Source organism: Melozone crissalis, unplaced genomic scaffold, assembly GCF_028551555.1.
Source record: "Melozone crissalis strain CALT ecotype California unplaced genomic scaffold, PUWL_Pcris_2 ptg000018l_1, whole genome shotgun sequence".
NCBI lineage: Eukaryota > Metazoa > Chordata > Aves > Passeriformes > Passerellidae > Melozone > Melozone crissalis.
The window spans coordinates 30,601,217-30,628,961 of NW_026535796.1; the positions used below are offsets into that span (position 1 = coordinate 30,601,217).

At 35.4% G+C, this 27,745-nt stretch overlaps 1 protein-coding gene across 4 annotated transcripts in view; it reads left to right on the plus strand.

Annotated features, from left to right (window-relative positions):
* Positions 1-27,745, plus strand: part of AKAP6 (A-kinase anchoring protein 6) — a 257,384-nt gene that overhangs the window by 210,306 nt on the left and 19,333 nt on the right. For 3 of the 4 annotated variants that reach the window (XM_054275178.1, XM_054275179.1, XM_054275180.1), the window contains exons 11-12: positions 2,284-2,508; positions 19,074-19,289. In XM_054275178.1, coding sequence (XP_054131153.1) covers positions 2,284-2,508; positions 19,074-19,289 — 441 coding nt within the window. The remainder of the gene's footprint in view (positions 1-2,283; positions 2,509-19,073; positions 19,290-27,745) is intronic. The other variant, XM_054275181.1, reaches the window with a different exon arrangement.

Genomic DNA, 27,745 nt, shown 5'->3' on the forward strand with positions numbered 1-27,745 from the left:
CTTGTTTGATTGTTAATAAATGTACTGATTTAGAAAAGACTTACTAACCCAATCTTTTGCATCTGATCATGACAATTTTTTTTTAAAAATAGATGTAAAAATTTTAGATGTAAGCCTTACATTTTTGAATTTCAGTGTATTTAATCAGCTTAGTTCAGTGGCACTGATTAAAGCTGGTAGGATATCAAACTATGAAATAAGATCATAATTCTTAAAATCTAGGAAAACTGTCTTAAAAATTTTGAAGCCCTTTGCTTCTCAGTATGTTAAAATCAAAATATACCTCCATATTAAGTTTTGCCATTAATTTCAGCATTTACAGAAAAATAATATTACAGTGTTTCTGCTAAATGCAGTTTCATGAATAATAAGCAGAGTTTGATGGAGTTTTGTTTAATTTAATAAAAACCTCTTCTGAAACTAACAGCACTAGACATACTGTTTTAATTGGCATGATTACATTTTAATTGGCATGAAAAAAATTAAAGACAAGGATTTTAACTTCTAACAATGGCAAAATAGAGGGATATGGTTTTTAATATTACTTTCATCTAAGGTGAACACTGTGGAATGGAAATACATTAGAATGAAATGTCAGTGGTGCGTACAGTTTAATCTGTGAAATTTTGTCCCCTGTGCTGAATATTACTCTGTCTCAATTGCATATTAAACAACCCTATCAAGGCAGGCATTGGCATCTGCTGTGCTGACACAAATTGTGAATTAAATGAAATTGATGTCCTCTGTCGTATATTTATGAAGACGGACCATTCTCTGAAGTATTCTGTTTATGAAGAATTTATGATTGCAAACTGTTCCAGAACAAAAAAGTGGCAATAAATTCTTTTTTGTGACCCTACCCTCCAAGGGCATTGATTTCACCTCCTGCTGCTACTTTTGTTGCAGCATAAAAACAATAGCTAGTGCTGGATTCCACTGAGGGTCTTCAAATTATCAATATTTGCACCATGAAAATAGAAGGGTGTTGCCAAGAAAGCATGTTTTCAGTTATGATCTCCTAAAGATGTGATTTACAGAATGCCATGTAGCAGATTAATATCTGTTGCTCTAATTTTATTTGTGTTTTAAAGCGTATTTTTGGAAGCTAATTTCATTGTTATAAATTATATTCCAGTGACTTTTATAGCATGCACTTCCAACAGACAGACATACTGGGTCACCTAAAACTGTATCTTCATGTTACAACAATTAACCACCACTAATTATCAGTTTAAAAGGTTATTGGATGTGAGTGTCAGTGTATATTCAATATTCTACAATCAGTAACACAGATCTAGTGCTTATAATAAGTGTCAGCCTGACAGCCTCTTATAGGTCAGATAAAACACTGCTTGGAGAAGCAGGCAACAGCACATCTCTCTTCTGATGTTAAAGGATTGCCTTTCAAAATACTGAAAAGGAAGATAACTTTCTATCCCTGGCCTCTTCAGAATATTCATTAAGCACCCAGCGTCCACTATCAAAATGTTATTCAGTGATTTTGTTATTAGAAGTATTACTTTGAGAAGCTGGAGTAAATTAGCTTCATTAGCAATAGCAGACAAACGTTTCGTCTGGTCCATTATCTCAAAGTGGATTCTTAACACGGAGAACTGAAATTTGAATTTGGTTGCCTAAAAAATTGGCCTTATGTTCAGGAACAGTGAGGATTTTTGGTGTCTGAATGAGTTCAACCACTTAAAAACAAACCAGCTTTTGTGACCTAACTGTTCCTCTGTGCAGCCTTAGGGCTACATGAACGAAAATTATAACCTAACTGTTCAGACCTCAAAAAACATCTCAGTGTTTCTCCAAAAATGTTAATGCTACCTTGGATAGGAGTCTGGTGAATTCAGTGATTTTCATATTTTCTGTTGCTGTCTAGAAACCAGTAACTCTTATACTGGTTATATACTGGTATATACTGGTCTTATGCTCTTAGCCATAAGTGTCTGAAGTCACCAACCAATTCTGTAGACTAACTAGTTTACAAAGTTATGAAGAATTTTGCTTCTTCTGTCCTTAATTATTCTTAGTAAACACTAATTTATAATCCTTCTAGCAAATTCAGTGACCCAGAGAGAACAGCATAAATGAGAAACAAGGGTAGGAAAATTGAAATGTCTTGAAACAAGGAAACAAAGAATGAAATTGATTGATATTAGTCATAATTATCAAAAAACATCTCTAGTTATTTAAGAGATTCTTATTGTTGCACATTAACCTATATATGTTTTGGTACATAAGACTAATCTATGTTTTTTTTTTTATCTGATGCATTAGAAAACCCTAGGAGAGAAGATCCAAGACACAATGGTAGGGCACAGTGGGTTAGGTCCACGTGACCTGCTCTCGCCTGAAAGCGGCAGCCTGGTAAGGCAGCTGGAGGTCAGGATCAAAGAGCTGAAAGGGTGGCTGAGAGATACAGAGCTTTTCATCTTCAATTCCTGTCTGAGACAAGAAAATGAAGGAACAATGAATGCTGAGAAACAACTGCAATATTTTAAGGTAATAAAAAAGCTATCATAGCTTTCGTAGAGAAACTCTTCTTTATGGTGGGATAAAATATTTATCTTATAACATAATGAAATGCATGGATATATTTAATGATATGTTTTCATTTTTATATATGTGTTCACTCATGTTTATTTTATTGAATCCTTACAATAATATTTATAATTATTTTTTGCAAAAGAGGTCTTTAGAGGGCTAATTGCACCACGATTGTAAAAGCAATAGTATTCTTTCCTTCTACCTGAATGTAAAATGTACAATCATCGAATGGCTTGGGTTGGAGGAGACCCTAAAGATGATCTATTTCCAACCCCAACCCCCCTGAAATGGGGAGGGGCAAAAAAAAAGCAGCTGAATTTTGTCTCAGAAAGCTTCACTCCAAACTTCACTCTCAGCATAAGGTAATTAAGGTCTTGTGTGATCATCAGTTTAATAACCTGTCTGCACATATGAGTCAAGAGCAGCCTATCTGAGGTAACAATTACAGTGAGCTAAATTTAGCGTACATGAGAAAACATTCAAGGTTGTGGTGACTAGATATGTGGAAAAGACATATAGACTGTGAGATTTGCATTAATCTAGGCCACATCCTAAGCCTAAGCCTGAAGATTAATAAAAAAGAGGGAAAAGATTGTAGTCACAATGCTTTATTCAGATGATAAGCTCTTTCAACTGAAGGCCAATGTTCAGCTTTGCAACTGACTTAGTGAAGGTTGCATGTTTTGTTCCATTCCCTGTAAGTAGTGGTAACATTCAGGAAAGAGGGCTAATTTAGCAAACACACCTGGCAGAACTGTGCAATTTTCTTCTCTTCAAAGTTTCTAAATAAACCCTCACCCAAGTCATCATTACAGGTCACTTTACTCTGCAAGTGATCTTTGACCAAAGAATAAGAAAGGGATCACAAGTCATTGTTAAGCTTTAGAGGTAAAGAGGTTTTTTTCTCTTCCACTAGTACACCAGGGTATCTACGGCAACAGCAGTCTCAAGGGGATGGACAATTTCTTAAATATGCACCTCAAAGAGTATGCTGCCAACACTTCTAAATGTACTTTGTTTTGTACAAGCATTCAACAAAACATCAGCAGAAATATTATTTTCTTCCCATTTAGTCATTCCTTGACTCTTCATTTTTCAATAATGGTGATTAGTGAGAAGGGTGTGCCATCATAGATAAAGTCAGTGGTTTTCAGGTTCCTGAACTTGTCCATTTGAAAGCAATTTTGAGTTTTCACATGACATCAATACTATTTTTTAATTATTTGGAGTCTTCTGCTAATGGGGGAAAAAAAGTCATGGTGATTCTGTTTGATCTATCAGCAAACTTCAAAGCAAGTGATTAGGAAGGGCTGTTGATAGACCTGCAGAACTTCACAGCAATAGGTGCATATTTTCCATAGGAAATGCTGGACATTTTTATTCCTGTAGAAAATTATGGCATTTATTTAAGTGCAGAACTATGAATTTAAAAATCTAATTTCAGGAAAGCTTTATTTAAATCTAATTTTTTTTTTATATTTGTATACACGCACACACACATACACACAGTGTAGTACTATACCAATCCTACATATTTTGTGCATAAATATCTCAAATTAAATCTTTTTATACATATATGTAATGATATCATGCCAAAAGCTCCAGAGATGTCAAATAGCATAGTGTTATCCATGATGATGTAGCCAGAGTATTTCCTTACTTGGTTGATTATCTATTAATTACACAAATAATACATTAATTATTTTCAAAATGGTAGCCATTAGAGTATAAAAAATAATTACCTATCAAATATGGTGAGAGCACATCATTTTGTCATATATATTGAACCATCTTTGTCTCATTAAATCTGAAATTCACTATAAGTAAGTTTTCCATTCTTCACTGATCTCCTGGGGAAGTGTATAAAAGAGAAAATGGATATAATTAACAATACTGCAATGTATAATACATATATTTGAGAGAGAACATTTAGAACATTTTCAAAAACATTAGCTATGCCACTGGTAGAAAACCTGCTGGGGTTTAGTTTGACTTACTTTCCACTTAAGAGTTTAACCTTATTACTGCTTTCACTGTGGTAAGTGAATCATTGTTTCTTAATGGAAATTTACTGTGATGCACCATCCCAATACACACAGCCACTGTACACAGGGAAACATTTTTAATAAAATAAACTCAACAATGCCATTGATTTTCATTCCATAATGCTATGCTTTAAATTACAGTTATGCCTTAGGAAAAACCGTTATTCCATTTTTGAGGTGTTCTCCTTCCATTTTGCAGGGTGAATTGAATGTGTAGCTCACATGCAGTTGGGACCCAAGATGAGAGTGATCTGGTGGGAGGAGTAGTTGTTAAATTCACTAGTAGGAAACTATTTTGACTTCTTTTTCTTTTTTATAGAAAATCATGCCGTTCAAATTTGAGTGTTCTTTTTATTAAAGAATTTACTACTGCATTATTTCCTTTTGGAATACTCCTGTGTAATAATAATAATACCTAGAATTTCTATAGTACTGTCCAGTCAAGTAGCTCTACATGCGGCACACACATTACTAAACTAAGCCCCACTGAACATTTAAGGTAGATATTATTATCATCACCTTTTTAGAAATGAAGGAAATAAAATACATGGAGATTAAATGACTTTTCAAGGTTTTCACAGAAAGTCAAGTGCAGCATAACTACAGCTCTGTTCAAGAAGGGAGAAATGAAGAACACAAGTTGCTGAGCTGTAAAGGGGGAAGCCAGGGTGTCTGAGTGCAGTTATTTCTTCTGTTGCAACACAAAATGTAAACTAAGAAAATAAAAATTACTTCCAATTCTTGAGCTCATCATAGTAATAAATATATGTTTATTTTATTTACTCATGCTTTTTATTCCTCTTTAAGTCCTTTGAGTTCACGTTTTCTAGCTTTCCACAGGAAATTATGTGGACAAGAACCAGAATCTTACCTTTTAAACGAAATCAAAATTCTCAGGTAAACACATAGTTCTAGCCCCTGAAATACCAGATATAATGAGACTAATAATTGGCACAACCAATTTTCTAAAATAACAATATACAGCTATTTTGTAGGTCAGAAGAGATTTGGAGCTGTAAAGAATGAGAAGCAATAATAAAAAGAGTTTGCATTCTTTCGTGAAAGTTTTTACCAAGTTTCATTTGAGTAAGGTCTAGCCAGAAATTTATGTGCCTGTTAGCTTGTCAGTAGAAGTGGTCTGCCACGTTTCTTTTATGTGTCTGGGACTTCAAAAAGCATGCTTTTTTCTCTGCAAAATTCCCTGAAAAAGCAGCAAGAGAGCCTAAATAATTGGTCATATATTTTTGTCACTTGCAATGAAAATTAAGACATAAAGTGTTTTGTACAGAGAATGATCAGCTTTCAAAGATTGTTTTGGGTTTGGCTCATGGACCAGCTACTTGAGAACAAGCTTAGACTTGTGAGTGCCTGTCTGTCTCAGAATCCCTTCTCTGTCATGTACAACTGGGGAAGCCTCTAGTGTTTCCAGAAGCAAGATTTATAAAGGACCTTGTTCTCTTTCTCCTCCAAACTGAGATGGGGAACAAGATTTTTCCTCTTCAGAACAGGATTTTAGCAGACATTTTCTGCTAAATTGTGTTTGGCAAAAATAATGTTGCATTTCGTGTCATTTCCTGATCTGGTTTTATTTGAAGCAATAAGCAACACGCTATATAGAGCCATACCTGTCTCTTAAATCTTTGTTTGTGTCTCTAACAAAAATAGTCTTGGTTTTCAGTAAACTTGTGGTTTTCATTCACTTCAGTCAATATATCCATTAAAGAAATCAGACTACTTAATCATACAAAACATGTTGAAAATTTTTTCTCATTTGAAATTTCTAAAAGTCAACGGTTTATTGAATTCCACAGTTAGTATTATTTGTTGCCATTTCTGCTTACCTTGTAAACAGTGTAAATTATGTGCTGGTTGTAACTATTTCTAATGACTAGACCCACTCAGAACTGTAAGTTTTCATCTTCCACTACATTTATGACTTGAGCATACCAGATGATGTAGTGTCATTTTAAAAAAAAAAAGCATTTCTCAGCAACATCTCTTATTTCTCCAATGCCTAAGGCAACTGAACTTTCTGATTAAATAATATAGGTTGCATTGGTAATTAAGAGTCAATATGTCTTATGATGCTTTTTATATTTACTGAAAAGTTTGTAGAAGAGTCAGCACTGTACATCATACAAAAAAACCAGTTAAACGTACTTCAGCCAAATAAAACGCAAGTGAGTTTGGAAGCATTTAAAATTATGGCCAAAATGAAATAAAACTATTAATGTTGAATAAAGGTTTGGAGACTCAGAAATTAAAGAAAATGCTGGCTGTTCCTACTGGTGGCAGGGATTGTTTTCACCACTGCATTCTGGGATCCTTTACAGTTTTTAGAATGATGTTTCTGGCAGAGCTGCAATCAAAGAGTTAGAGAATTTCAATATGCATGTAACAAAAGTATGCAAAACAGTCTGCCACAGAAAGTCCAAAAGAAGTCAAGCTGGATTTAATGCTTTTCACACCTCTATGATGGGAAAAAAAATGTTTTAATAAATTTCTCAAAAGGAGGGTGGCTTCAGAGACCTAAAACTTTTCACAGATGAAAAATTCTTTACCCAGATTTTGTTTGGATTCAATTTTAGCAAACAGAAAGGCATACAGTACTAAATTGTACAGAACCAAGTAGGATTCCAAAGTTGCATGTAGCCTAATGCCTCTTACAAAGGTTTGAAGCGAATTCAGACTGAATTTCCATGACCCACCATCCCAAAGTAGCACTTCTGTGGACCACTGAAATGGGAAGCCTCACCTTTATAGTAAAGCCCCTGTACATACATATTATTTGGTCCTAATGTAATACATGGTTATATCTCTAAGTTGATTTAATTTACTAAAATATCAATGCACAATACTCTGTATGTATGCAAATGAACATAAACACAGAACACTTAGATATTTAATCTACCTCAGATTTTTATTTAATATACTAATTACTGAAAAAAATTTCGCTATGTGTTTCAATAAGCTCTCCCTATTTAAGGTAACACTGATATGACATCGAATTCCCATTTAAGAATAAATGCTTTGCTGAGATAGCAGCTGTCGTTCCACCATCTCATTTTGGCTTGAATCCTGAACGGTAAATTCTGGGGTTTTTTACAATGTTACTTACTTTCTGATTAATCAAAATATCAAAATTAATCTTAAAGAATATGTAGTTGTCTAAACCTTTTTTTCCCTCCTCAATTGCTCCCTTTGCTGGGACAAATGAAGAGACAGAAGAGCCTCTGGACTAAGACTGGGGTGTGGGATGGAGGTTTCTCTAGTAATAGGAAGAGCTGAGCTCAGCAGAGCTCAGATACAGCACTCTACTGAATGCTTGGGTGGACAGAGAATGACCTAGTGGCTAATTTTAGGATAAAAATTCATATTTTACTTATTTCTTAGGTCTATTTTATGTACTGTCCCCTTGTTTCTGATACACCAAGATGTTTGTCCCACAAACAGTAGAGGCATGTTAAAACAGGCTAACTACAGGGCGGAGATCTCTGAGTTTCTTTTCTAGTAATTGGAAGGGAGAAAAGTACTTTTGGGATGCAATTAATCCATTCTGGTTTAGGCATCCAAACCAAAAAATTGACAATTTAGGCTATGGAGAAGAGGTACTGTACCTCAGAATACCTGCTTCTAAATGACTGTCTCGGGCTCACATTTTCTATTAGTTCAGATGAATCCCACTCAAGAAATTATCAGGAGTATCATTAGGACAGAGGGACTTGGGGATGAGACAATTGCAATTCCGCTTAGAATGATTTACTGATATCTGTGAGGTTCTTCTACACTAATTACAGGTTTATTTATTTTCCAGAAAGGTTAAGCCCAAATTTCTCTTCCAGTCCTCCTAGATGTGCAATAGAGTGCCCATTTGAACCATCTTACTAATGGGAACTGTTGAGGAGGTAGTTGAGCCCTTGTCCTTGTCTTTCTTACTATACTGTGAGGATCTATTTCTAATTCTTTTGTCATGGTTAAGCTTGAGAGACTTGAGGTCTCACTCAATTTGAGCAACACAGAAGATGCTGGCCTACAGAGGAAGCTGTTCCAAACTGGCCATTACAAAGTAAATCTTGCAATTTCATAGTGACAAAGGGCTTACAGTTCCTTTCCCAAGACTTTCATATCAATGACACCTACAGACTTGGAGCTATATTTCCCCCTCTAAGTCATGGCCTCTTGAAGACTCATATGTGTAGAAGTAAAAAACTGCTTCTTTTGAGAGAACATTCTCAGTTCTATCACTTATTATTTTCATTAACGATTGAAGATATAATTGGCTTTTTCTTCTTTTGATCTATCCAAATGATTCCTTGAAAATAAGACTTGTTATTGTTCTGCTATTGCCTTGAAGACTTATTTACAGCAAAACCAGAATCATTCTCTTCTGTTGCTATCAGCCTGGAAAAGGAAAATGAGAAGAAAGCAGAAGATGAGAAAAGAAAACAAGAAAGAAATATTTCCCCTAAAAATAAGCCAGGACTGAGTTGCATTAATTTACAGAGAGGGTTGGTACTTTGGTTGGCCTTAAAGTGTTACCTTTGTTACTGATAACATGTAGAAAAACAAGTACAGCATGGACTGGGAATATAAGACAGTTAAGAAAAATTCACTGCACTATCTCCATCACAGTTCACTTCGTACTACTGCATGTGATTAGATGATTTATTTGACTGTCTATAACTGCCTCTTTGGAGTCATAGCATTGCATTTTCAGGTGCAAATCTATCCAATATTAGTGGATTATTGATTGAATAGTGTCTCTGGAGCCATTAAACTCCACTAATGAGGTTTTTGTTTAATTGGTGGATCATACTGAAAAATTTTCCCAAGTTTTGCCTTTGTATGTAAGTTAAAAGATCATAGTCCCAATAGGGAGTATCTTTATGAACTGTATTTACCTGTATTAAAGTAAGTACCTTTATTTATACCGAAAATTAATTTCATACTGCCATGAAATCTATTGATTTTAGTAGAATTTGCAGGGTAATTTATTATGAGTAAGAATATGAGTGTAAGAGAACAGGTCCTCAGTATACATTTCTTTGTATTTATTGCAGTCCTTATCAGGTAAATTATGGATCACAAATATGAGATGTCAGTCAGGAATGGAATTTGTAGACTAGTACCATATTTCTAGGGTCAGGAGAGTGGCTTACATGATACTTGCTGCATAAAGTCAGTGGGGAAAAAATATACTATGTGGATTCTTGTCCTTTGAAGGATGACTCCTTTACTGCTCTCTCAGGGAAGAGGTGCATTTCCTTGTGTCAGAATAAAACTGAAGGCCTGGCCCCTAATCTGATGGATTTTCTCTGCGTTTTGTCAATGGCCGATGGTGCAATGTCATTCTTATGGAACCACCTTTCCCTTTGTCACATTGATGCTTACTTTCACATTTTGGTCAATAAGAGGAGCCTCATTATGCTCTAAGCATTAGTGAAGGAAGAGGTGAAGGCCTCTTTCATGGTCCTCTTGCTTTTCACCCCAATCTTATCATCCAGGCAGTGTAAATATGGCACTTGAAGGCACAATACTATGAGTACCTCTGAGTCTCTAAGACCATCACAGCAAGTAGTCACCATAGCCAGACATCTGGTTTTTGATAACCCTTAGCTTTTTGTCTGCCATTTATAGTTCATCCTGACCAAATCACTGCTTCTGTCCTTCCTTCTAATTCAAGCCCTCTCATAGTCCTGGGACTAAACTGTGTGTGTCAGTCATGTCCATCTAACTGGTACAAGGGGCAAGTTAGTATTAATTTAAAATTTAACATATTTATAGAATCACATAATCATAAATTTTAGAAGAGACCTCCAAGACCATCAAGTCCAACTTTTGGCTGAATACCACCATGTCAACTAAACCATGGCACTAAGTTCCTTTCACATAGTCATAGAGAGGGATACTCTGAGCCTCCTTTCCTTCAAGCTGAACAATTCCAGCTCCTTCAGCCACTCCTCATATGATTTGCCTTCCAGACCTTTCAGAAGCTCCGTTGCCCTTCTTTGGGCATGCTCCAGCACCCCAGTGTCTTTCTTGGAGTGAGGGGACCAGAACTGGACACAGGATTTGAGATGCAGCCTTACCAGGGGCAAACAGAGAGGGACAACTACTTCCCTAGTCAATGTGATCACTTGTCTTGATCTTATTTACCAGGTTAGGTACTGAGGGAGCTACCCTACATCTGAGAGGGGTGAGCCTACCTCACCACAGTGCTGCCTGGCTCTGGTTGATTCTGCTCTAAGTAGATTCTCTTGTTGGGAACTTTTAGTTTTGTCTTGAACTGAACCCAAAACTGTGGGCCTGACTGTATATTTATGCTTAAGGTAAGGCAAAAGAATGTATATTTATTCTGAGGATGCACTGCTTTTGGAAATCAGACTAACACAATTTCTGGAAAAGCCTGTTTGTTGTCCCTGTGCGTATACAGATAGACATGAAAACATCACAATTTATTTTCCTCAGTTTACTCTGGCACAGCTCAACCTGTGTGTTTTTGCATTCAGTTGAAGTTTACTTCGTTGACATAAGAAAAAAGCCGGAGGAAATATCTTTTTCCTTACTTATTGCATGTGTTTATTTCCCCTTTCCTGTTCTGAAGTCTCCAAAAGAATAGTCCGATCTATTTTATGTTTGCTGCTTTCCCACAGAAAAGGTAATACCTATACACTGCAGGACAAGTTTTTCTGTGATTCAGAATAGGGTCTAAGCTGTCAGTATATTTTGGAATATACCAGGACCATTGCACAAGGACAGCAAAAATACATGCCTACCACCTAAGAGGGAACTAGATTAAGAAAGGGAGTGAGTATGCTATTAACATCTGAACCTCAGCTTGAGATTTACAGATATTGATGTATACCCATGCAAGGAAGCTTTTCCTTTAAAGCTCAATATAGCTCCAAGATAGAATATGAAGTTTTAACAGTTTTAACTCTTCCCTAAAAATGCCTGAAATTCGTACCTAAAGTTTTTAGACAATTGGAGGTGGTTTCTTGGCATCAAATATGTGATCTATGTGGAGAAACATCTTGATTTCTTTTAAAATGTAATTCTAAGTGAAATTCAAAGACTGGAAGTCAAGTTGAACCTAAATGATTTTTAAGACAAGTTTCCACCTGTGCCTAAATTCATTTCCTGTCTTGAATTTATACACATTTCATTTGAAACTCTACTCACTATGGTGATCTTACAAAAATTTAAAATGTCCAATATAGGTAAACATATTTTTGATCAGTGTAGTTCAGGATTCCCTGCAAAAGCAAAACACAACACTGATGTTTATCCTACCTCTCTCATGATTAGCCTGCTTTTATCTTAGCATTTTCTGGGGGCAAAAAATGAAACCCTGGAAAATTGTGGCACTTCCTGCAATATTTCTCCTTAGAATCTTTTTCACTGGAAAGATAATTTCTCAAATTAAATTAGAAGAGGACACAAACCAAAGTCATTTATAAACAGGATGCTAGACGAGAAATATGAATCCTCCTGCCATCCCCTCTGGCTCCTCTATCTGAGTGACTTGACTTATTCCCTGGAACCAAGTTAACCCCAACTTCAAAGTGGGCAGTATGTAGCTCTAAAATACTTCTGTTTGAAAATGAATCGAATTCCCTGCATGAAATGCAAGAAAAATAAGTCTTGCAAGAGATTTGTTTTATTTCAGTAGGGAAGATTCATTTTCATCCAACACCATTTTACTTTTATTTTTAAAAGTTATCTTTCTGTAATTGCACACTAGTTTAGAGTTAAGATAGGAGCATCTTAACAATAATGGGCACTTTTTTTAACAGATTATTGCCAAAAGTGCATTCTTTATTCCAGGGAGACACTGTAATAGATACCAGCGCTTTCGTAATGATACAAGCAATCTGTAAGCTATTATAGTTTCTTTTATAGTAACTTAATCTTCATATTGTTTTATACGTCTGGAATTTTAATAGTGTTTTTAATTTATGAAGAGGAGTATATTACATATTACTAGTTACATGGGAGTATGAGCTAAATAACAGACCATTGAATGGTATTCTTACAAACAAATATTTTGAGGTACTTAAACAGGCATAAGGAATAGAACAAAGAAGTTAAAGAATGCCATACAGATATAATAGTAGCTTTTATGGAATGGGTCCAGAACCATCTAATCTGAATTGCAACTGTTTTTAATGCATAAATTTTGCTTCTACAGAAAAATGGGAAGGCTATTTAAAAGTAAAGATTTTACTCAATATAAATATATTTACCTATTTAACTAATTTAATTATTAAAATAATAATAAAGTATCATATAAATGATGTAATATTTTAAAAACACATATAATAATAAATAATTCAATTATTTCTTCAAATAAGGACAGATACCCATGTAACTTTTTAAAGCTAATGAAAAAAATTCATTAAATACTTGCTTATATGTAGAATGCAAACTCCTGTGTACATTCCTAAAGCTAGTGCAAAAACGAAGTCTTTTTTTCCTTCTAGTTCATTGTCATTTTTAATATGTCTAGAAAGAGACACAGTTCTCTTGTAAGAGAAATATCATAACACTTTGCAGAGAGTTGCAGAGATATGATCAGTGTAGCAATTTAGTGGTTGTAATACTATTAAAAGTAGGGCTTTTAAATGAAGAGAACCAGTTCACTATTTTGAAAGAAGTGATATTCTACTTTAAACTGTCATTCTGTATTTCTGACTTGCAATTAGATGATATTTCTAAAATATCATTCACAGATTCTGTTGTGACTGTCATCATAATAAAATGTGACAGGAAAGATATTATATCAATACTTTTTCCATAATTAGCATTACATTTCTCTCAAGGGTTAAATACAAAGGTTTTTCACTGAATGGTGTGCAAGCTTTGTGCCTTTAAAATCTTTTAAGATAGCCAAGACTGGTGACAACTGAGAGACAGATCTGTGAACAAACCCGTTTGGAGAGAATAGTTTTGTGGTGTGTGATATATGTTAGGCAAATGAGCTTATTAGGGCTCTCATCTATTTTATTATTGGTGCCCAATTTAATAGAGGCATTTAAAAAACAATATTTCTGCCTGCGTCCTTGAAATGAAGAAGATACATTGATATAATTGAGAGCAAATGATTGCATGTTGTGCCATTTAATCATGTCATTTTTCAATTGCTGTTTTTTGCACTTCACTGCATGCTTATAGAATATTTAGCTTCAATATAGATTAAGTCACACAGTATGCAACTGAGTAGATTTCCCATATTAGGTGACATATTCTTTTAACCTTGAAATCAGCAAAAGCACACAGGTTTGGCAGTATTTTTCTAAACAATGACGAGTAATCATTCATTTTCTATCTTTGTCATTTAGCTTTTTTATTTCAAGGAATTACTCCCCTATTAATAATTTTTGAGAAATTGTTGATTTTATTTTTCATTTGAAACAAAAATTCTTCTTTTCACCATCTGTCCTGCAAGCATGCATTACCCTGAGAAGTTCCAACAGGCATTGTCATTTCACAGACAGCACTGAAAACTACATTTTACCCAAACTTTGCAAGCATTTCCTCTTTTATTTTTCCTCTTTCTTGTTTTTCCTTATTGATGTATTATTTCTGTTAGTTGTGATACTTAAAGTTTTACATTATCACTTTTAAAACCTGAAATGTTGCCCTAGCCAAAAATCAGGCATAAAAAGGCAAATAAATTCTAAAAGGTGTATTTTGATTGCTGTATACAGAAGAGTGACTTCCATTCTCAGATCCTGCCTTAATTTCTGCATGTGATTGTTGTACTAAAGAACAGCAGATCCATCTTCCATCAAAGAACAACTGGTGCAATCAGAAGTGTATAATTTCCTCCCTCACACACCCACATGCAACAGGGAGGAAGAGTTAGCCTTTAAGAGACCAAAGTTAGACAGACATTTTCTCTTAGATCTGGTAATTTATCTGCAGCTGAACTTCTTTTGAGTTCCTAAAAACAGTCAGTGTTTCTCATGTGTACACAGAAGCCCCGAAATAGCACTGATCTCCGTATACCTTGGCATTTCTTCTGGACCTGAAAGCCCAAAGAAAATCCATTTGTTTGTCATTGTCCAACTATTTTCAACTGGCCATCTCTACATGAAAATTTAGTCCAGTTGTAGAGCGAAAACAAGAAGCTTCAGATCCCATAAAAATAAATTCTCCAAACAACATGTTATGAATGAGGCTATGAAAACATCTCAATAATCTATGTGGTGAATGTGTGGATTATGTGGATTTAAGGCGACTCAACTAATTTTACTATGACTTTTAAACTACTTTTAAGCATAATTAATCCCATTGAATTAATCAAATGTCTTAAATAGTTAATATAAACAGCTGGTCAAGATTCTTGATATAACCTGTTTCAGTGGCCTACTCATCTTACGTCTCGTGTCAGAAAGCTGACTTCCCATACAGGTCTTTAAGTCACGCAGAGCAGGTGGTGCAGCACAGCTCAGCTGCTGATATGCTGCAGGAAGGCTGAGGGATGGAAATTCACTCGGGCTTGAGGAGCTGTAACATTCCTCAACTTCCCTGCTTTCTATGCCTCTCATATTCTCTGGTGCTGCCTAAAGCTGCACACATATTTCTGGTCATATGCAACTCAGGAGTCACATAGCTAAGCCAAACACCTTCTGTTCAGATCATGGCCACTTCCATCCCCATAGATAGTGCCATTAGCCCTTGGCTTGGAAGGAGTGTTTGATGTCATTTGACTCAGCAGGGGCTTTTCCAGATGATTTAAGTCATGGTATTAACAAGCTGTGAAAGTAGTTTCAGGTAGCTCTTTTTAGCTATGCGGGTGATAACTTCAAAGCACTGAAAATAGGAGTAGGCAGGGGGAAGTAAAGAATTGGACAGGAATTCTCAGTATGGGAAGCCATGACCATGAAAACATTCTAATGACTAACACCTCAATGATATCAGGGTATCTGTTGTGAAGCAAATGACTCAGACACGAAGTCAACTTCATACACAGCAATTGCAGTTACTGTGTATACTCTTAGCCTGCAGCAAAAAAGTCAAATACATTTATTTAAGTCTCACTGCAAAGGCTTAAGTGAATATATTTCTCCCACATTTGCAAAGATTTGGATTGTGTTTACGTTTACCACAGCTCAATGGACACATGATGGTATGAGGGGACAAAATTGTAAGTGTTTGATCTCTTAATCTATGCTTCAACAAATCTTTTGCACACACAGAAGACTAAGTGAGCCTAAGTGATGCACCTCAGTTAGATCACATCCTAATTTTCTGAAGTGCCCAGTAGCTTACAATAACAGCTTTAAACCATAAGGCTTTAGGCTCAAGAGAGGTACTCATCATATTTCCTTACTCATCAAATTTTTAAATTAATTTACTTTTATCAAACATGAATTATAGCTTCTACATTCACAATGTACCTTGCAAATAATTAATTGAATTAACTGTCATTCTGGAAGCATATTTTGCATGTGCAATTACTGTATTGACAGGTTTTTATAAAAGGATGCAATTTTAACAATAGAAAAACCTGGATGGATATCCAACACCACAGTGTATATATCATGTCATGGGCTATAGGCAATTATTGTGTCCCTTTAGGACACTGAACACAAGACCCTAATACTGCTTAAAGTCATTATTGCTAGTGCTATTATATAGGGCTTAAAGATGTCTTTACATGATTAAGTTCTCTGGGTTTTAAAGTATTGTTTCTATAGCCAACTATTTCAATACCCTGTTAGATACAAGCACTTCATTCTTCTCCTGTTTAATATTAACCATAATATAATGTAATAAAATTGAAACAAAAGTGCCATAGGCCTAATTGTACTGTCACAGCCATGTAAATCAGAAATAACTTCAGTAAAGCTACTGTCATTATGCTGGTGTAAAATTGATATAAATTAGAAATGACTTGGACGCTGCAGCTCTGCTTTCAGATAACACAATGTAAAGGCCTCACTTAAAGTCCCCTATAATGGCTTATGAATGCAATTCTCCTTACCTCATCATGTTAAAAGGCATTGTATCAGAAAAGACCAATATTTATAAGGGATGACTTAATCAGATAGATCAAGGTAAATTAATGTTATGGGGCCTGATTCTGAGCTATATTGACTTCTATGAAGTTAATGCAGACCTACATAAATTTGGCTGTGATTGGTGTATAACTCACCATCACTTCCAAAAAACCTGAATTGCCTAGCTGTTATTTATAAAATGTAAAATAAGAACACTGACTTTAGATAGACTTTTTGGTCTGGTTTGGTTGGCTGGTATTTTTCCTGGTCTGACATTAAGCTAATGAACAGCATCAGAAGGGAAATGACCGCCAGACGTGGTGGTTACATCAAGGACCACGAAGGAAACTAGGAAAATAAATAAGGGCAAGTTCAGGAAACACAAGTGAAAATGCAGCTCTGGTATAAATTGAATAATAAAATTCCTGGTCATATTTTGCCATAAATAGTGGTTTGAGAATTTGTCATTCACCTTATTTAAAATTCAGAAATATTAAAGGCACAGGGTTCTCTCATTACAGAAGTAATAGAATTCTAGCTATTATAGAGTTAGGGTAATTTAAATAGCTATAGAATGCATTATATCAATAAGTGGAACATCTGTATGAAATGTCCACCTGCTACTATACTACTCAGTGTACTTTGCAATGAAATGTACTTAATCATTTTAAGATGTCTTCTAATGAAGGCTTATCGGGAATAACATTTTGAACACAAATACTTTTAGGCACTAAAACTTCTGCTTTAAATGAGATTGCATTGCCTTGTTTACCCTTGTTGATTAATAAGCAATCTGTTAGGATGGCCCAATTGTGCTACTGAAAGTAGATTAGTAATTCAGCTATGTTTGTGAGTTTAATCATCATTTCTCTTGAAGGCTTTAAAAGAAATCCCTGTCTTTTGCACACTCTCCCTATGCAAAGAAAAGATACATGTTTTTAGCTGTATATACCAACCTTTTGGCTCACACTTTCACCTTGATATTATTGATCAAGAACAGCAGCAAAATACTCATTTGAGTTATGACATATCTAATTATAAATTTCAATTTTTAAAGAAACAGTGACACAAAAACTGGAACTGGAATTCACTTTTCTATAGAATGTTTTTGCTTTGCTAATAAAATTAAGAAAGATGATCCTGGTTTTTTATCAGTTAACACTTCTGAACAGCTTTGAGAGATATTGTGGCTTTTTTTTACTTGCTTCTTATTATTAACTGAAAGTTTAGGGGCAAACACCCTGTCTTCAAAAAAGATGATAGTTCAGATTTTCTCATGGGGTCATGCACTTTAATCTGTGGTGTCCCACAGAGGGAAACAGATGTTGGCAAGTTACAATTTAAATTATCTGTAAAGCTCCCATGTGTAGAGCACAGTCCTGTTAAATTCAGGAGTAGCACATCCCTATGATAATTATTGAATACTTGAGCTTTGCAATGTTATAAAAGTAAAGGATCTCAGAACCTGGGCTGAAGCAGTCATCTTCATGTGCAGTTCTGCCTTCTGTACCCCAGCTTCATAGATGTTATTAAAATTTGTTATGAGTTAAAAAAATCCTGGTTTGATGTTCAGTGACAGTAGAGTGTAATCACAGATAAAACCATGCTTGGAAGCACCCATGCCATTAACTGCTTCCTGGTGGTAGACGTTGCTCTAGTTCTGGCATGTAGGATGCATTATTTATTCTGTCACTCATCAAGATTTTCAGTACAGGTTCTTAGGGTTTTGGTGGAAAACCAACATATCCTGGCTCCCATCGAGTTTCAGTATTAGGGCTTAGCAATTGTCTCCCATCATCCAATGTACGTCAGACTGCATTTTCAGTAGCACTGGAATCAGTATATGAAGTAAATGCAGTGAATTACTCCTTTTCAGGGATGATACAGTTGTCACACTTTTCCTACATTTACTTGAATATGGAACTACACTGAAAATATTTTATGATAACAAAAAACATCTGTAAACAATTTTATACTGATTTTTCTCTTTCTGTAATGTTTCTCCTGTGACAGGGCACATATGACCCATAATTTCTATTGTTTTTTCTAAAAATATACATTTCTCATTGCATGACTACAATTTTTCTCTCTTATTTTCCTGTAGAATTTCTGAAGCTGATTACTGTCAGGGTAACTCATTTCAGATGTGACCCAGTTGAATGAAAAAGAAAGGAAGAATAAACGAGTCTACACCATAAAACTTTCAGCATTATAGAGACAGTTAGCTATGTATGGCATTTGTTTGAAGAAGACTGAACGTAGTGTTAGTCTGTCTGTTCTGTTAAGGTTAAGACTGTATTTATCTGAAAACAAAACACTTAGCTTTGACAGAAGTACGGGAATTTATGGAAGACCTGAAAAAAATATTGCAAGACAGAGACTGGGCACCACTAAATATCAGATAATAATTAATATTTCAGTTTGAAAAGTATTCCATGCTGACATCTGCTGTTTGTCTGTCCTTCAGTCTCTATGCTCTGAGATCAAGCAGAGGCGCCGTGGGGTAGCCTCTGTGCTGCGATTATGCCAGCACCTCCTGGATGATCAGGAGACCTGCAACCTAAATGCAGATCACCAGTCCATGCAGCTGATAATTGTAAACCTTGAGAGGAGGTGGGAAGCCATTGTCATGCAAGCTGTCCACTGGCAAACCAGGCTACAGAAGCGATTGGAAAAAGACTCGGTGAGTGATGCTTGCTTTAAAAAGGTCTCGTGGGATTTCATTCTTCACAAGAAACACTTTTTCAGCACTGGAAAAACACACCCATCTCTGAGTGTTTTCTTTTGACAGAGATGCCATTCTTAGTCTTTGCTGTCTACAAATGAATCTTCAGTTTTTCACACAGTATTGTATGGACAACATTGTTTGATAATATAAACTCACATATACATATTGTATTTGCTGGATATTTAATCTCATCATATCTGATCCCACCCAGTAGAAAAACCAAATCCTCTGCTGCTGCTAAGTTGCTCAGTACCTAACAGAGCTGGGCCCAGAGACATATTTCACTGATTGTAAGTATATCTTAGAAAGAGTTTCCTGTGTAACTAAGACTGGTTTTAATTAGCATCCCAGAAGTAGATGTGTATTTCACATAGAATGCCATGGGTATGTGATTAATATACAATCCTCTGTTATTTGAATATAAGTAAAATGTAGTAATTTGCTTTTATCTCAGGGAAATGATTCCTAAGAGGCAAAATAGCACTCTGCTTAAACCATCCATTAAGTGGCATGAATTAGATTGGTTTTCCACAGCATATAACTATATTACAAAGCAGGGGGAATAAAATAATCCCTACTGTAACACCATTGACTGTAATGGATGAATTGGCTCAGCACGTCTTTTGCAACTATGACACTGCTGAAGTCTGTATACTGCAGCTACATTGACAGCAATATATGTAGTTCCTATGTAGTTCATATACTGAAGAGTCTTGGTGAGATTTGGGAATAAGTGATATATTTTTTTAGGTTTTTATTAAGCAAAGCAAAGGAAAAATATCTAGACACATCCTTCTTAACAATTATCTGACTAATCAGTGAAATACTACTTTTGACTTCTTTTTTTTTAAAATTCTTTTACAAAAATAACAGAAGCTATAATTTTCTGGTTCAGTTAGGGTCCTACAGTATGAAGATACATAAGGCGTTGTTTAGAAACTCTAGCAGTTCCTGAGAGAAAATCCTATTACTCTAAACAGCCCAAGAAATGGTGAGTTAGTGAGAAGGATACTGTGGACAAATGAACTGGTGAACAGGATAATAATGTTGCTTGCCAGCCTTTTCCATAACTTATAACATAGGAATGCTTCTCTGCTAGTTTGTTTTACTGGCTCTTTTGCTTTCGGTATTGATATAGAAGTGGGACTCGATGAAGGAAGAGGTTTGAACAGACTGTTAGGACAAGCCAAAAGGGGCTCTCTATGAGGTAGCATGGAAAGAACTCATCTCTGGAAAGCAGATGTAGTGTTAGCGTTGGTTTTATAAGCATGGGATTAGTCAACTGGCAATGTAAAAAGTGAAGATAATTGAAATTGTGAGAAAATGTTACAGAAATTTCAGTGGAATTAAAGAAAAAACAGAACTAGTGAGGATCCAGAAAGAAGTTTTATGGAAATTGTAGGTAGAAGTTTGAAACAATACATTGCATTTAATTGAGAGGAAAGTCAAGAAATAAAAGAAGACTAATGCCATCTCAATAGCTGCTGAGAGTTTTGATGGGAGAGCAAGAAATTAGTACAGAAGTAAAAGAATTCATTAATGAAATAGGCTGGGCAAGTGAATGGGTTAGAAGACAAATATGAGGCTGAGGAAAAGAAAAGATTGATAAAGAAAGAAAATACAGTAGCAGAGATTTTTAATCTCTTGAGAAATGCTGGTTATGTTTTTGTGATAGTTCCATCTTAGGAATAGTTTTAGTCATATTACTAATGTGCTGCAGCAATAGCTCTAATAAATTTGGTTCGTGCTACACAAAATTTTTAATGATCTGACCAGCAGTAGAAGAACAGTTGAAGCTTCAGAAATAAGTATGTGCAGTATTTAGGCAACAACCAAACAAAAAACAGCTCTCAGAATACTGATTTTTTTTTTTTTTTGTTAGAGGCTGAGTATTGCTGTGTCTGTAATAGCCCAAGAGGGAGTGAACCACATTCTAGCTGTGTTATCTTAAAGGTAAAGTAGCACAGATCAGCAGGTTTGGGGTTTTTTTTTTAGTAGATGTGTGTCTCCTGTTTGACTTGGAACAAAAAGAAGTTGCATTTGTGAGATATTAGAGAGTGCTGACAGAGGTCCAAGTTACTGTAATGAACATACCCTCTTTTGCATGTGGGCAGTTGCTGTATGGAAGCAGTTGCTCTAAATAAACTTTTAGGAGGTAATTAGAGCTAGGTGCTGCTCTCGCAGCAGGAGTGGAGTTTTGTGTTTCTGTTTGGGATTGCAATCGATCAGGAGTTGAGGCATGGTGAGGATATAAGCACAGAATCTCACTTGATATCCGGAGGCTTGGAACTTCACAAGGTACCCACTACTTTGTTCCCACTTTGCCTGGGGTGGTCTGGAGTTATCTGCTGGGCTGAGCTGACTTTCGCTGGCTGAGGGGTGTGTCATTCTTTCTGCTGAAAGATAGCAGCCATCTAAATGGCTGCTCATGATGCTCATCTAATTTTCACTGTTTTGTTTTGGAACTTCTCATCTTAGGCTGCTTTATAATAATGCTTCTTTTAAGTATGTCAGTATCTACAAGTTTCTCTTGCTGATAAAACTATCCATATTCTCAACATTTAAATATGCTCCAGCCACTGCAGGATTTCTTTGACTTTCCTTGCCTGAGTTGGCATGTTCTAACCTTTTTCACTCAGTTCCTGTGCAGTCATTTCTTGGGTAGGTACCAGAACCATTTCTTCTGCTACCGTATCTCTCTGTATTTGATGGTGTGCCAGTCTTGGCACAAAAACTATATCCCTTGGTAACAAGTCTGTCTTTGTGGTTGCCCACAAAATACTGTAATTTATGAAAACAAATGAGATGTTTTTATAGCCTGATGGCATCTGACTCATTCATGGCATCTGACTTGCTGACAGTAAATAAGCTACCCCAGATAATTGTATAGCCTCAGTGCAAGAGTCACTTTCATCTTCTACTGTTTTCTAATTGTGTACTGGGATCTTCCTTTGTCCCCTTTCCGCCCCTTTTTACATTCAGTCACTTATCTGGGCCACTTGAAATGTTACAAAGGTACGCTGGTATTAACCACAGAAAACTTTTATGCTTGTTTTGAATTGTCTTCATTTATGGTCTTCAGCAGTTTTTAGTTTTGCTCACCTTTTGCAATAGTGGGCATGATAAGTTTACAAATAAAAAGTTATTGACGGGTACTTCATGCACCTACAGTCAGGTAAAAGCTCATAAACGAACAGTTCTATGTAGAATGTGAAATTATCAATAAGAATGGCTCCAGAAAGATGAAATATTATTAGATTCAGTAAGTTAATCTAGCTATATAGAATGAGGTATTCATGAAGTGAAAGAACCTCAGAAAACTGGAAGCAGTCCTAATTTGTTTCAGCAGAAGAGGTTTTTATCTCCCCCATCTGTTTCTTTTGGTGTTGGGGGTTTTTTCCTGTTTTTTTTTTTTTTGTTTGTTTGGTTTCATTTGGTTTTTTTCTAGTAAATTCTTTTCATCCAGATTTATCATTCCATATTTTGCTGATATAATGTTATATGTCACCTTAATTTTAACTTCAGGATTACACAGATGCTTATAGCTTGTCTAACAAGACCCTGCTAGCAATCATCTTAAAGGAAAAAGGATACTGCCTGGCAATTGTAATAGCAATAGCAACAATCTTCATTTAACTAAACTCAAAATTGCCGTCTAAAATTCCTGCTCAACAGCTGGAGAAGCTTTAACTCACTGTGCACTTTCCTTTAGAACCTACAGTGTACTTGGAAGACTGAAAATTTAAAAAATGGTTTTGGGACAGAATCAGTCATAGTTGTGCCCATAAATTAAGTCAAAGTGCTAATATGTAAGTACTTTCAGCAATTTTTTTAAACTTCTTTGCTCAGTCAGAGGCATACCCAATGCAAACTATGTGTTTACCTCAATGGATTATTCCAGGTGCTACAGAGGATTCCAATTTGTGTATGTCCTGCCCAGATCAGGCTTGTCTCTGTATAGAAAGCTGCAATGAGGTGACCGTGGAAATTAACTTTTTTGGGACAGGGAGAAAGGGAAAAAACCTGTGGTTTCTAGTGGATTTTACTTTAGTTGCCATTCAATATTCCTGCCTTTTTGGTGAGTGGGGAAGCTGCTTTTTATACAGAATGCTCATTCATTGAATAAGAAGCATACCTGTTTTATGGAGCAGACAATTTCTTTTCTTATTCAACAGAGACGGCTAATTATTGAAGGGACAGTATTACTCATGCATTTAAAATTGAGGTTTTGAGCTAAGGCAATTTGGGTTAAGGTGCCCTAATTCTCACATTGCCCTGAAAATGTCTGAAATATTAATTTGTCTGATCACCAAGTTCACTACTATACCTCATGAAAACAAAAAATTATTTCTTTTCTTCTGACTCATCTTATGTGTACATTACACTGAAAGTCCAGTGGAACCTTCATCTGTATTGGCTTGAAAGTATGCTGTACATCCAGCCACATAATTGAAAATAATAAGGCCACAATAAATGGGATGGCCTTGGGGTATTACACCCAAGGGATTCAATTGGTGTCGCTTTGTATCAATGTCCATGCATCATGGTAATTGAGGTAACATAACCAATTACCACATTTTAATTAGAGTTGCAAGGACTTGGGAAAATCTGCAATGGTGAGACAGCTCACTTGAAAAAAAAAAAAAAAGAAAAAGAATAAAAAAGAAAGGCACTTCTTTCCACAAGCTTGTTCCTTAGGAGGTAAAGAGCCTGCTTAAATGACTGTTCAGGAATTTTACCCGACAACCTCCTGGTTTCCTTCTTTATAATGCATTTGGAAAAACAAATTGTTAAAGTATATTATATTGCTTCTGATTTGGTATCTTTATTCTTTTACTCTATTTATCTGTTTCTGTGATGCTTTCTGGGAAAGAAAACAGTTTTTCATGTTAGGCATGGTGTCTTCACTTCTCTATGTTTACTTCACTGATACAATATTTTTTCAACCCATAGAATGACATTTGTTCTAAGCTTAAAAAACACACACAAACCCCCTTGTTTCAGGGGCAAAAATTGACATTGATCTGTTATTTGTTAGATAGCTGCACTTAAAAAACTTGGTTTCTAAAAGTTTCTTATTTCATCACAAGCCATCATTTTGTAAGGTGAATCCTCGCTAAAAGTCTTGCATAAAATTTAGAAGTTCATCAGGAGGGTCTAGCACAGCAAAGTACTGAGAGATGATTAACTTAATTGGATGAGAAGGGCGCATTACATATTGTAAAGTGCTGAACACCCATTACATGATCTAGCCGCTACAAATTATTTAATGACTTATGTTTTTGTTTTGGTATTGGATCTCTTCCATATAGTCTATGACAGTACTGTCTTGATGGCTTGCATTTGCTCACTTTGGTGCTTCCTTAAAATATTCAATTTTCAAGTGAATGGATATTTGATTTTAGAGTTTGTAATATGATGCACCATCATCGTACTTGAGGTGTGTATGCTTTTGAACTTCTGGGTTGCATTGCATGTCTGATTTGTGACATGAAACAATTACCAGTAGGATCTAAAATATAGTTATGCAGATGCTGGACCTAGGTCTAGATTTTTCTTGAACTTAATTGAAGATAGGTAATACATCCCACATTCTTGCAAGAAATTCTGTGTTTCTCATCATTTTCTTGAGGACCAGCCATAGTTATGAGGGCAGTCATCATGGCAGTGCACAGAGTCTGGATGATCTGGTAAAACAAAGCAGGGAAAACCCTTGTTCTTGAGCAGATCTTAGTAAAAAATTCCAGAACAAGTCAACTTTAGTCAAAATTCAGATAAATATTTTGTTATATTCTTGGGAGTCTCCTGAGTGGTCACCTGCAACAGTAGATTTTTAGAGTGAATAGAAAGAAAAAAAGAAATATATTTAAGTCTTTCAAAAGAGGGCTCTACTCCATCCTCAGAGACTGCAAATCTTTCTGTCACAACTAAAATTATAAGGTAAAAATCCAAGGGTGAAATACTCCCTGCATTTCACCAATCTGCTATATATTATTCCACCATTTCCCTCACTCTGGCAGATGCCACGTTTTGCCACATCTTTGTAAAGTGACAGGAAGTTCAAACTCATAACCCCAGCCAAACCAGACAAATTCTCAGGAATAATCAGCCTTAGTGGGAAAATAGGTGATATTCAGAAATTAGAAATATGATGCTTCCAAAGCACGCCGATGCTGAAAGAACTGTCAAACGCCATTTAAACAGCAAAAATACCTCATTAAAAAAATAAAAGCTAAAATGATTAGGTTTTAATTTTCAAGGACAGTGGTCTTCAAAAGAACTCACTTCCTATTTAGGCACTTAAGTACAGGGTCAGATATTTAATAGTGCGGAGCAGACACTGACTCTCATTGCAATGCCTTGTGTTCAAATTACAGGATGAAGTCAGTGTTTCATTTAGATGCCTAATATCCACTAATCATAAGTTCATGACTCAAGCCAGGATTGTTTTAAAAATTACAGTTAAGGGAAATATGAAAGTCACAAACTTGTGATTTTTTAGTTAATTTAATGACTTGTTGCTCTGCATGTCTAATCAATCCAGTTCTGCAAGGAACAGTATATGAGTGTAATTGAGGCTAATCTTCAGATCTTTTTTTTTTTTTTAAGAGTTCTCAAACAAAGTAGTTTTTAGAAAAAGAGGACGAAAGCTTATTTTCTGATAGGTTGAACTGCAGTTTTTTGAATCTTACAAGGGCCTTCCATATAAGATGATAGGGCCATAATATTTATGCCACTATGGAAATATATTTGCAGGATCTTCAGGAAGTATATGCAAAGTCAGTATCTCATTGTTCACTATTATAGCATATTCTAGGAGCTGCTCCAGCTCTAAGCAGACAGGAATACAGTTAAAAACTATTTTTAAAGTAAATGAAAATAACCAAGGTACAATTATTTACTCTTTTTTTTCTTAACACACAAAGGAAAAGGTATCCAACAGAATTATCAGGCAGGAGATTTAAAACAATCAAAAGGGAATGCTATTTTCATGGAGTGAATAATAAGAATGAAATTTGTTCCTACAGGATGTGGAGGATAGCAAAAATACAAATGACTTCAGTAAGTAATCAGATAAATTGATGAAGGAGACATCAATTAATGCTTATTAAATTCCAACTCTGAAAGTCCCCACAGGCTGACTTCTCAAATTTGGGAGGGCAGCTTCTAAATTCTTCCATGTGTTTGAGGGTTTTCTAACTTTTCCATAAACATTCACTAGCAACCACCTCAGGAGATGGACTCAGTTGAATGGACTGTTGGTCTCACCTAAAATGACTGTTGCTGTTTGAAAGCACATGAACTTGTAGATTTGGAGGCCTACCTATGCTATATGTACAGTGAAGAAGTTTTACAATATGCCTAGAAAGTTTTCACTGTATTTGGAGGGGCTTTTGCTATTTCCAAAAGCTGCAATGCAGCCATTTAGGTTGCATGTTTTCACCAGAAAAAAACTTTCAAAAATGCACCCACTTAACAGTTTACCAAGACATTTCTAGCATAGTTTTTCTGTAAAACATGCAGAAATGATAATAAATACATCTACTTAATATTTAAATATGCACATACATTTATATCAGAGGTACTATAGTAATACTATAATACACATTAAATAATAAAATGTAAATAATGAGCAAGGATCATTTAAGTTTCATTTCTCATTATATACAAGACGTTTGTGTCATTGTTGTAGCTCTAATCCATATCCAGGTCTTCGTGTTTGGTGTGTGCAGTAATATGTAAATTACCTAGCCAGCTGCGTTAAGCAGTGTTTGTTTATTCTATTTCTTTTGGCATAGCATACAACTGAATTTCTGCCAAAAATGTGGCTGCTCCAGGGAACACTGTTCAAGTCGAAGGAAGTTTTGAAAGGAAAGATATATCATGAGTCCTTACTCTGTGAAACAGTATAATCAAGAGAAACTCTGTTCATAAAAAAGACCTGTATTAACGTGAAATGATGAGTTTGTAAAATACAATGAGCAAACAGATTCTTTTTAGAACACTCTGTTTACATCTACTTTGTAAACAAGAATACAATACTAAGAGGCAGTGACTTTTTCATGCGTGGGAAGCGTGACTAAAAGTAGTGAAATGTGAAAATGGAAAGTTTAAGAAAAATTATTTTTAAATGGCATGTTAATATCCCCTAACACATAGAGTTAAGTGCATTTAAATTTAGAAACCAGTGATGTTTAAATGTTAAAAAATTGCATTAATGATGTGAGAGCTATCTACTTACACTTGCAGTCCTTTCAGTCTTGTCTGACACTTCCTTTTTTATCCAGCCAGCTAATTTCCCCTCCTTTGTGAGGAGTAACTGTTTTCACACTAGTGCTTACCCAGCAAGCCTCCTCATTGTTTCATGGTTAATTATCTTCTTGAGCTTCACCTTCTCAAGCTAAGGGAGA